At 41.8% G+C, this 11,164-nt stretch overlaps 6 protein-coding genes across 7 annotated transcripts in view; 3 read left to right on the forward strand and 3 right to left on the reverse strand.

The window, feature by feature from the left end:
• LOC110308109 (histone H3, embryonic-like) overlaps positions 1 to 2,540 on the reverse strand; it is a 4,025-nt gene extending 1,485 nt beyond the window's left edge. Inside the window, exons 1-2 of one of the 2 annotated variants that reach the window (XM_021180464.2) lie at positions 2,529 to 2,540; positions 1 to 198 (exon numbers count right to left, since the gene is read on the reverse strand). The exon at positions 1 to 198 is cut by the window's left edge and continues 1,485 nt beyond it. In XM_021180464.2, the coding sequence (XP_021036123.1) occupies positions 1 to 198 (198 nt within the window). In that variant the 5' untranslated portion in view covers positions 2,529 to 2,540. Of the gene's footprint in view, positions 287 to 2,528 lie in introns of those variants that run through there. The other variant, XM_029468398.1, reaches the window with a different exon arrangement.
• LOC110308115 overlaps positions 1 to 11,164 on the forward strand; it is a 49,533-nt gene that overhangs the window by 30,795 nt on the left and 7,574 nt on the right. The window lies entirely within an intron of this gene.
• Positions 1 to 11,164, forward strand: part of LOC110308099 (histone H3) — a 31,088-nt gene that overhangs the window by 17,688 nt on the left and 2,236 nt on the right. The gene's annotated exons all lie outside the window — the stretch shown is intronic.
• Positions 8,317 to 8,992, reverse strand: LOC110308101 (histone H2A type 1-B/E). Its single transcript, XM_021180454.1, has one exon. The coding sequence runs from the start codon at positions 8,884 to 8,886 to the stop codon at positions 8,494 to 8,496; it is 393 nt and encodes a 130-aa protein (XP_021036113.1). The 5' UTR covers positions 8,887 to 8,992; the 3' UTR covers positions 8,317 to 8,493.
• Positions 9,182 to 9,635, forward strand: LOC110308107 (histone H2B type 1-F/J/L). The gene has a single exon (XM_021180460.2). It carries the CDS (start codon positions 9,210 to 9,212, stop codon positions 9,588 to 9,590), a length of 381 nt encoding a protein of 126 aa, XP_021036119.1. The 5' UTR covers positions 9,182 to 9,209; the 3' UTR covers positions 9,591 to 9,635.
• Positions 11,000 to 11,164, reverse strand: part of LOC110308105 (histone H2B type 1) — a 46,576-nt gene continuing 46,411 nt past the window's right edge. Inside the window, exon 2 of the mRNA XM_029468397.1 lies at positions 11,000 to 11,119. Within this exon, the coding sequence (XP_029324257.1) occupies positions 11,021 to 11,119 (99 nt within the window). The 3' untranslated portion in view covers positions 11,000 to 11,020. The remainder of the gene's footprint in view (positions 11,120 to 11,164) is intronic.

Genomic DNA, 11,164 nt, shown 5'->3' on the forward strand with positions numbered 1-11,164 from the left:
CAGCTTGCGGATCAGCAGCTCGGTCGACTTCTGGTAGCGCCGGATCTCGCGCAGCGCCACGGTGCCGGGGCGGTAGCGGTGAGGCTTCTTCACGCCGCCGGTGGCCGGGGCGCTCTTGCGGGCAGCCTTGGTGGCCAGCTGCTTGCGCGGGGCCTTGCCGCCGGTGGACTTGCGAGCGGTCTGCTTAGTACGAGCCATGGCAGAGCAGGAGAAACAGGGACAGAGGGTTCGGGCTGCTCCTATTTATGCTGGAAATGCGTCGCTCTGATTGGATTCTGGCCAGCAGCACTCAGGCGTCATTCGGAATTTGCGGAAGTGCATCTGGGGATTGACGATTGGCTGATTCCTGTAGTGCGATTTTTTGATTGCTAAATAACCAATGGTAATTCCGTCCCCTTAAATAATCAGCTTCTAAGTGCTGTTTGGTAAGCCCGGAGACATTTTACAGACGAACGTTATTCGTGTCATCTTCCGGTTGTGAACCTGACTTACTATACACAAAGCATGTCCCAGAACAACGTGCTCTAGAATTCTAGTTTAACCATTTCCCTGCCTCTGCCATTATCTGCTATTATAAATATGTATATATACACACACTCATATACATGCGCACACATTTACACACACACACATATGGAAATTGCTAATGCAGTTTATCTGGCGGCCACTACCTGCCAGGAGCTTTGCTAATTTATACTTCCAGGTTCCCGGAACCATGCTCCACCTACGGAGCCTTTCCCCGGTTATTATTTTCCTCGAATTAGTTAGTGTCACGTAAATGACAACTGTAGTTTTGAATGTGTTTAAAATGTAAGTTAAATTTCTTTCCAGAGACCAGCACGATCACTTTGTTTTGTGTTGGAGCAGAGTGAGAAACTACCCGAAAACTCGAGAAAGATGGCGTCGCGGTGTTTCTGAAGATCCTTTGTGTTGCCTTGCGGTTCATCTGTGGAGACCTGAGGTTCCCAGACAAATAATACTTGGTTCTTGCCCACATTATAGAACCTTTCTTATTTTCAGGCACAGATGAGACAGCTTATTTTCAAATTACAGTATGGTCGGTTAATAGCAAGTATAAAACGAATCCATCGGGTACAAAATTCACCTAGTGGTAGTCAAGCAATCTGCACTATCCCTTGCAAAATAGTCATTTCTTTCGTCCCACAAGGTTTTAGAAATTTGGTCCAATCAGAGTTTAGATCGGTAACTCCTCGTTTGCATATTCCTGCAGTGACAAATAATGTTGGGAAGAATCCCAATACTTTCCTGTCACTTTACTAATCTGAAAACAAGAATGTGTTGAGACAGGGGATTTGCACCCGATATTTTGAGATGCTTTTAAATAGTTTTCTGTTACAACCTTGTATAAAAAGCACACAGGGGAAGTGGAAGAATGAATGCATTATGACCCAAATTCCCAGTTTTCTACTGGGTTCACTGTGACGATGCTTCTCAAGAGAAAGACAAACATCAATAAATAGCGCATGATTGAGGAGCCCTCATAAGTCAAGACCCGAAGAAGACCTAACTGGACACTTGGGAAGATTCAGTTTGGATTAGGTCATAGTGCTTTTTATGTATACTCCATACAGCCTGTAGTAAATGTTTTCCCTTGATAAATGAGATGTGATTTCTGCAGGTTCAATATGGGGGGTTGTTTTCTGCTTGGAAGCAGGACAAGACAGGACAAGTGAATGTGACTTTCTGACAGCTGCTGTTTGTTTTTTGTCTTGTTCTTTTTCCTTTTTAAAATGATGTATATGGGTTTTACCAGCATGTGTATACATTGCAGCACATGACTTGGAGGCCAGAGGAGGGTCTCAGACCCATTGAGACTGGAGATGGTTGTCAGCTACCAAGTCTGTTTTGGGAACTGAACCCATCTGGAAGGGCAGTAAGTAAGTGAGCTTAAGGACCTTCTCATCTCCACAGCCTGAACAGCTTTTAGTTTTTAAGTATTTAAATGTAGCTCTAAAAATTATGTCCAAATTTTCTATTTGGACCTTTTACCAGGTCAGATTTAGTGAATTTCAGCGACAACTGCACCCAAAGCACTCAAGTGCTACTATCCAGGTTAGGAGCAAGTTAGAAATTGCCAGGTATAGATAGGTCCTTTGCATACCATACTGAAAATGAAGAACCTGGGCAGGCCTGACAGGGGAGGTCCCCAGAAGCAATCAGCTTTTACGCAGGACTCCCAGGGTCAAACCTCAATGGCCTGAATGGGTGGGTGGGTGGGTGGGGAAGACAGATCGTTGGGCATGTTCTTGCTCAGTTTTGTTTTGTTTTTTTTTTAATTAAGCAAATTTAACTTTACATGTGTGGGTGTTTTGGTTATATGTATGTTCACTGGTCATATCCAGTGCTGCGTAGAGGCCTAAACAAGGTGTGAAATTCCCTGAAACAGACAGCTGTTAGCCACAGTGTCGTTGATGGGAATTTAACCTCAGTCCTCTGGAAGAACAGCCAGTCTCCTTGATTGTTGAGCCATCTGTCCAGCTCCTGGCATGCTTCAGTATTTTTTTTTTTTTTTTTTTTTGTGGTTCTGGTCCAACCAGCACTAAAGCTATTGTTGCCATCAAGTTAATATGTATCTTGAACATTCACATTGCTTAAAGGTTGTGGTCAAATTACATGTTGGTGTGTGTTTGAAATGCATACTTGAAATCCATGTGTGCCTCTCAGGCAGTGCTCTTAAATATACCTGTTATGTCAGTTTTCCTGGAAAAGGAAAGTGGATCCTGAATATTCATTTGTTTATTAAGACAAGAGATGTGGCAGCAAGGGCAACCATTAACATTTGTATTCTTCAAGTATGAAATTTCAGCAAGATGGGCATTTTCTGGAATTTTGGAATCACATCCCTTTCCAAAGTGTGTTTCCCTCAGGAAGTACAAAGCTGATTCTTTTTGAGCAGGATTTCACCTTAACCCTGATGGCCTCTGCATTTACATTTCCTTGTGTATTCGAGGATGTTCTTTATTTCCTCTTTGGCCTTCTGTGTGGTAAGATTGAAGCCCAACTGAAGTGGAAATTTTTGGTTTCTTTGGAAACTCAGCTGTGTCATGCGATTTTTTTCCTGAAAGTTTCCTGTGAGAGGTTGTCTTGTTGAAGCAGACACGTGAGAGGGCATGTCTTAGTGTTTACTGCTGTGAACACCATGGCCAAGGCAAGTCTTAGAAAGGACAACATTTAATTGGGGCTGGTTTATAGGTTTAGAGGTTCAGCCCATTATTGTAGGGTGGGAGCTAGGTCTGCATCGAGGCAGACATTGTCAGGCAGAGCAGAGAGTTCTACATCTTTATCTGAAGGCTGATAGCTGAATACTGGCTTCCAGGTAGCTAGGGTGAGAGTGTTAAAGCCCACACCCAGTGACACACCTACTCCAACAGGGCCACACTTTCTAAAAGTGGCACTCCGTGACCCAAGCATACATTATAAAGCATCACCGGGCATGTGGAATTTTCCTGGAGTAGATGCTTCAGATGATGAGTGATGTTTGGAAAGAGTATAAGTGGACCCCTACAAATATTGAAAGGATGCTTTTGTAGTATGAAGCCATGCAATGCTTTGCTATTCTTTGCTGGTCTTTGCTGGTCTTTGTTGGTCTTCACTTCATAGAGTGTATCTGCCAAAGAACATCTTGAAGTATTCTGGCTGATTCTTGCTGCTTCAGTTGACGCATACCGATTTTGCAGAGCCTTGAGGTTTCTGCTGGTTGGTGCTGATGTTTGCTATTGGACTGGACTACTGGTATCCTGACAACGAAGAGTAGAATCTTCCCAAAGAACTACTTCTAGATTGGTCCACAGACCTCTTTTCCTATTAACCGTTTTTCTCCCCAACCTCTAGTCATTGGGCTAGAAAGGACGTTGACCCTAATTAAAGTAGATGTAGAGAAAATTCTAAGCCTATATCCAAGCCATTATTAGCTTTTAGATTTAATTTTCCTTTTTAAGTGTGTGTGTGTGTGTGTGTGTGTGTATGTAATTGCATGTGAAATCTAGAAGAAACTGTCAGGTCCATTGTCACTGGTAGTTTTGAGCTGGCTGATGTAGATACCAGGGTTCAAACTCTGATCATTTGCAAGAATAGTATATGTTCTTAACCGCTGATCCATCCTAAAACTGATTCTTTAAGCAACTGCTGTCACCAAGTCTTTAAGTTCTGTTGGTCTGAAGAAATAAGTGTACAAGGCCACAATTATTTCATGACTAGAGCAAAAACCACAACACAATTTAAGTTTGAGAAACTTGGCAAAGAGCAAGAAACACAGAGGTAGGAAAAGTCAGGGTTAATTAGCTTGGAGTCTGCTAAGAATGAATACCAAAATTATCTAGGGTTTGATGAATTGGTGAAGTAGATGCCTAGGAGTTACACTAGATTTATGAGATTCTCAGAGAAACAGAAACCAAACCTTTTCTTTCTCAGGCACTTCTTTGCGTGGGTCTCCCCACAGACTCGGCAATTTTACATTTAAAGGCTGGAACTGAACATGGCAGAAATGTGAAGGAAGACTGTGAAGTTCCAGGTACATATATGAACACTGACCTGACACTAGTGCCACATACTTTGACCCCCAGACCCCTAAATTATGATTATAGGAGGATTCAGGCACTTTGTTACTGTTTTTTTTCTTTAATTAATATTTTTTCTTTAATTTTCTTTAATTAATATACAGTTTGGACAAAATACATTAAAACTGGGAAGCAGGGAAAACTGTTGTACACATGGGAAGGCTAAGGCCACAATAGGATTATAAAGAAATATAGCTCTTCATTTTGGTCTTTACTATTGATACAATCAAACATTGGATTAATTTTTACCTGGAGCATTTTAATAATACAAGTTATTAGTGGTTAGTGGAGCAGACAGCACTCCAAAGATCAGAGTTGGCAAGGTGGCTCATCAGGTTCATACCTGAGGATGTCAGGTTAACCCCATGGAAGCCATGTGGTAGAGGAAGAGAGTGGAGTCTGGCACACTGTCCTCCTACCATCACATTCCCACTCGCTTTTGTGCTTGGGAATACACACTAAATACAGACACAAAAAAGGAACAACAAAAACTAAGAACTTCAAAGATTATTTGTTATGGGCAATGCTTTTGTTTCAGTCTAGGTTAGCAACATTTTATCCTTGTTTAAAAAGCTAGACACAGCGTTTCAGTTTCTGAAATGGTTTAAGAACTTCATAGCTTTTACCCTCTTTATTGATATGATGTAGAAGAAGCTCAAAGTGATAGAATTGATGCTGAAAGGATTTCCTAACAGATTGCTTAGGAGAGAGACCTTAAGCAACACAAAGTAGAATTTAGCTAAGGGAGTACTGCCTCCAACATTCCGCAGAGATAAGCAGTTTGCTAATCAGGCCTATTAGAGATAAGCAAAACTTAGGATACTAGAACACTAACGTTTGTTTACCAACATTGATCCCCAATTAGGTTTTATTTCCATAACAAAAGAAATTTACAACCTGCCATTATGCTTATCCCTCTATCAAAGACCTTACTTCTAAGGGGCAGCCCTAGGGGGCAGTGCAGAATCACATCCACCATTAAGCCTTGTTCTGCCATTAAGTCTCCTGTGCTTTTATCAGGAGAAGCATAATTCTGTCAGGTGGGCAAGATGGACCTGGATAACAACTATTCGAAAAGAACAATACTGGTGTACTTAAGAAGTAATTCTGACAATGTATTTGCTGTAAGCCTTCCTGCTATTCAAGTGCCCAGACTTGTGGTCTCCTTTCTCTTTTTAAATTGTTCACAGTGTAGCTTGAGGCTGGGATCTGAAAGCTATCTAAGGTTGACAGTGTATGTGGAATGCATGAGCCTAAAGTGCATATAAGTTAGGAAACTCTTTTACTTATTGTCAGCATCATTAGTGGTAGCTGGATAAAGGCTGTATATATATATACAGCCTATATATATATATATATATATAAAAAAGAGGTCCTCCTCCCCTTTAATACTCTAAATGTGCAGAGTGAGTGATATTTCACTGGGAAGGCATATTAATATGAATTTCAGAACAAATTTAGTAAATGTACTCCTTGACTCCTATTTTTAAAATCAATTTTAAAGTTGCCTATGAATTTACTCTACAGGCCTAGAAATGATGAATATGTGATATAGTCAAGATTAAAACATGAATAAAAATTAGTAAATAATTTTTGTAGATGGTGACCATGGGTGAAGTTAAGGCACATTTTCATCCTGAGAGTGGTTCATAGGTCATCTTAGTAATGCTCTAATATTCGCTCTGTCGTTTGAGGATTGGACAGTCTTTGATCAACTATGTTGATAGTGTTCAATAAGAGGGGTATATGAGGATCAGGAAGGTAAAGCTGAGGGTCCTATCTTCTTAGTCTACCTTAATTTTACCCAATTAAAATAATGAGTTAAAGAAGTATGCCTTTGACTTGAATGACCCCAAAGAGGTGGCTTTGGTAGATGGTTCTAGTCTTTTCAGGTTGCTTAGCTCTGAAAATTGAACATCAGCCCTCAACCCCAACTCCTATGTCACACCTTCCGTGTTTGCCCGAGGGAAGTAGAAAATGCAGATCCTTCATCTGCGCACAACAAGAGAGTGAGCTCTGGACATCAGGGAGGAGCTCGAACTTCTGTTGAGAAATATTTGAAGTTTGGAATTGAGGCCATCATGGGATGTGTGTCCTTTCATTGTAATATTTAAGTTTAGTCTAAAAGGTTTGCTAATAGTCTTCAGAAATATTTTAGGGGCTCATGGTTTTAGTTTATTTGTTAAGTCCCCCACCCCCAGTTGGTGCTTTGAGATTCTCACTTGAAAGAGCCTGGCAATTGACACTTTGTTTCATTTCAAAGCACAATTACCATTTCCCATAGAAAAAGTAATGAAAACATTGCAATACAGCTAGGCCACAGGGTAGTAATTATTTCTGATAAATATTTGCTTGTTTGACCACTTTTTCAACTAGCCCCTGCTGATTATACAGATACTTGATAATCTATATTCTTTTGAGTCATGTAGGACTTCCTAGTGATTTTCTCAGTGAGGAATTACATACCACAAACATGTCTATTATGTACTTGGAACTTAATTATTTGCATTTCATACCCCATAACTATCATAAGTAAAGGCACAGTTTTCATTTTCATTTTTGTTTTCTTTGAAAGAAGGTGGTCCTTTACTGTGCAGTCTACTGGGGCCTACCTGCTGGATTGGAATTTGATTACAAATTGATTTGTATTGCCTTTTCTAGACATTACCACAATGATTGTAGTTATAAAGGTTTCGAGGTTTCTTCGAACTAAACCTCTTATTGTCCAATGCTCCCTTTTATTGTCAATACATAGAAACCGTTCCAGTCATACTCCTTGTACTGTCAATGTATTTAAGTCTCAACAGGACAAACTGATTCTTGTCTATATTCCCAGAACAAAGTAGGGTAAAATAGGGGGATTGCTATGAATTTGAAGTTAGCAGGTCTGCAGTGACATTGTCAGTGGATAATCAAATGGATGAATAGGCTGTAGAGATGACTCAGCCGTGAAGAACACTTGTTACTTCTCCAGAGGATATGAATTGGAATCCAGTACTCATTTCTGCCTGTCACATCACATCAGCAGATAACTCTACACCGGGAGATGTGACACTCTTTTCAAGTCTGTGAGAACACCAAATGCATGTGGCAAACACACCCTTTAACATAAGTAAAAAAAAAAAAAAAAGATTAACTTGAAATATGCACATTAATGCAAGCAATGAGTATTAAGTAGTAGTTGAACAGTACTTTGCCATCTCAGACTTCATTTTTTTGTACTTCTACTTTTTAAGTTCCAGTCTGAACTGATCCACTTTCACAAATAATGAAATAGAATTAATCAAGATTGAATAATTAAAACAAATCAAGTCCACTTTAGTTTTAATGAATACTGGCTTTGAGTCCTTATTTTTTTTTCTGAAGCTAGAAGCCCCAAAGCCTCCATTGGCTGGGCATAGTGGTCCAAGCCTTTAATCCTACCAAAAGGGAGGTAGAGGCAGGATCCCTGAGATCGAAGCCAGTTTGAACTTGAGTTCCAAGACAGCTGGAGCTACTAGTTAAGACGCTGCCTAGAAAATAAAACAACCAAAAATCAAAAGCAACCCTCCAGGTCACTAGCAGGGCTTTCTTACCTATCCTAGTGTCAGAACATTATGTGCACAGTAACATGTGCAGAACATTTTAACCATGTTGCCAAATAATTACAATTCTGGTGTTTCAGATATTCTTGGCATAAAAGTAATTTCACGGTCATTTTGCCCATATGCGCATGTTTTAGTAGGCAATTTACCTGAAATATATTGACTCATTTATTGGAGAAGCTGGGAAAAAATTGACAGGTTTAACTTCCTTATGCCATAACAAATTTTAGTTCTAAATCTACATAAGGCTTGTAGTATTTCAGCACTTTACTGAGTTAAGTGAATGGCTCTGAAAAGAGCCTTTGTTCTTATGCGAGATTAGAAGACAGATCTTATTTCCCCTTGGCCTTGTGGTGGCTCTCGGTCTTCTTGGGCAGCAGCACGGCCTGGATGTTGGGCAGGACGCCGCCCTGCGCGATGGTCACGCGGCCCAGCAGCTTGTTGAGCTCCTCGTCGTTGCGGATGGCCAGCTGCAGGTGGCGCGGGATGATGCGCGTCTTCTTGTTGTCGCGGGCCGCGTTGCCCGCCAGCTCCAGGATCTCGGCTGTCAGGTACTCCAGCACGGCCGCCAGGTACACCGGGGCGCCGGCGCCCACGCGCTCCGAGTAGTTGCCCTTGCGGAGCAGCCGGTGCACGCGACCCACGGGGAACTGCAGGCCGGCCCGGGAGGAGCGGGTCTTGGCCTTGGCGCGAGCCTTACCTCCTTGTTTACCGCGTCCAGACATTGATGTATAAAAGTAAGAAACTGTAACTGCAAAGAACTACAACAAAGCAGTACTGAAAGGCCAAATGAGAAGCTACTTATACTCGTAGATGGAAGTGGAAAAGGTGAAGTGTGATTGGTTAAAACTATCTTTCCTCTGCAGCCAATAAGAAAAGAGATACAATAGAATCTAATTTGGGTAATGGTGTCACTAACTGGCTTTCAAATCAGTTCACTACTTTTGAGTCGCTGATTTGCATAGAACCTCTATAAAATGGCAAGAACGAGGCTTCGCCCTCATCTCATTTCCTGTTTTTTTCTTTCTCTTTGTTGTTCATTTCTACCATGCCTGAGCCTGCGAAGTCCGCTCCCGCCCCGAAGAAGGGCTCCAAGAAGGCGGTGACCAAGGCCCAGAAGAAGGACGGCAAGAAGCGCAAGCGCAGCCGCAAGGAGAGCTACTCGGTGTACGTGTACAAGGTGCTGAAGCAAGTGCACCCCGACACCGGCATCTCCTCCAAGGCCATGGGCATCATGAACTCGTTCGTGAACGACATCTTCGAGCGCATCGCGAGCGAGGCGTCCCGCCTGGCGCATTACAACAAGCGCTCGACCATCACGTCCCGGGAGATCCAGACGGCCGTGCGCCTGCTGCTGCCGGGGGAGCTGGCCAAGCATGCCGTGTCGGAGGGCACCAAGGCCGTTACCAAGTACACCAGCTCCAAGTGAGTTCCTTTAACTCACACTCCTAACCCAAAGGCTCTTTTCAGAGCCACCTACCCTTTCAAGAAGGGAGCTGTTGCGAAACACTGAATACTGTTTATTCTAACCCTCCCAGAAAAACTGTAACATTGGATGTTGATACTTAAAACAGTTGTTACTTTAATGTCTGTAGAAAACAAAAAAAGCAAGTGCCTGTAAATTCAAGTGCGTTATAGGTGAATTACTAAGAAGTCTAAACGTCACCTTTCCCCCCAATTTGTAAAAAATCTTTTAAGTGAAATATGAAGTGGGTAATTTCAAACCTTTTTCTGGGCTCATGTCAGTTGGATTATAAACATGCACAAATATATTGGCCTCATGTAGCTAGGATGACCTTAACTTCAGGATCTCTGGCCTCTTTCCCCCAGAAACTGGCACTAACTACTGGATTGTGCCAACTTGAGGTTTTCCTACAGTATTTTTTTGAATTAAGCATCTAGTCTATTAGCTTATCAAGAAATGTGTTCCTATTTGCTTTCTTTGTGATTCATGATGCTGGATAGGAATTGCCATACCTGGATGACTGGTAGACTGTCCAAACAAAAGAGCATGATTTCATCTAGTACAGGAAATTAAGCAATACAACTTACTCCAGACTTTAAGATATTGTCACAGATCTCACCTTATATGCAATTGCTTGAATCTTTAACAGTGGAAGAGGAACCTGGAACACAAGGTAGTGGCTAAGGGAGAACGATATAACTGCAATCAATTGCCTTGAAACTAAAGGAAGCATCAAGGAGAGGGTAGCTTAGAACATCTGAAAGCAACTTTGGATCCTCACTTGGCTTAGATCAAACCATAACCTTCTTTGAGACTTATTAAAATTTAAAATGCAGTTTTATAATGTATCCTCATAGGTTCAAAACTTACTGATGTTAATGTCAGAATTACACTTGTCTTTAGTCTTAATAGGAGAGTGATGCTGGCAGTTTAGAATTACACTGGCATCAATCAGTGTTAGCCTCTGATGGTTACATCATTGCTCATAAAAAAAAAAAAAAAAAGCCATAAAACCTATTCTAGCACTCCCTTCGTACAGTGTCACCACATCTGAAAGGGGGAAGAATACTTGGAATTAAGAGAACACTTGAAAACTTCATTCCCCTTGTTATGCACTCTGGAGAAGAAAATCTAAGGACTGAAACCATCAATCAGCTCTGAAAAAGTATAGAAAGTTACTGTGTAGCTTACAAATTGGTAAAGTGTATCTGGCGACGAGAGGCTACACTGAGGTAAACATATTCTTCACATTAAACTTGAAACACGTACTTACCTAATATTGTGTCATTTCCCCAGCGTTATAATACAAAAACGAGCATTACAAAGCACTTAAAGTGATAACATGGGTGGCTCTGAAAAGAGCCTTTGGGTTAGGAGTGTGAGTTAAAACGAACTCACTTGGAGCTGGTGTACTTGGTGACGGCCTTGGTGCCCTCGGACACCGCGTGCTTGGCCAGCTCCCCGGGCAGCAGCAGGCGCACGGCCGTCTGGATCTCCCGGGACGTGATGGTCGAGCGCTTGTTGTAATGCGCCAGGCG

The sequence above is a fragment of the Mus caroli genome, chromosome 13, assembly GCF_900094665.2.
Source record: "Mus caroli chromosome 13, CAROLI_EIJ_v1.1, whole genome shotgun sequence".
NCBI classification, from domain to species: Eukaryota; Metazoa; Chordata; class Mammalia; order Rodentia; family Muridae; genus Mus; species Mus caroli.

Excerpts from the sequence above, each read along its gene's own strand:
- LOC110308107 (XM_021180460.2), top strand. The coding sequence starts at position 9,210 with ATGCCTGAGCCTGCGAAGTCCGCTCCCGCCCCGAAGAAGGGCTCCAAG.
- LOC110308101 (XM_021180454.1), bottom strand. The coding sequence starts at position 8,886 with ATGTCTGGACGCGGTAAACAAGGAGGTAAGGCTCGCGCCAAGGCCAAG.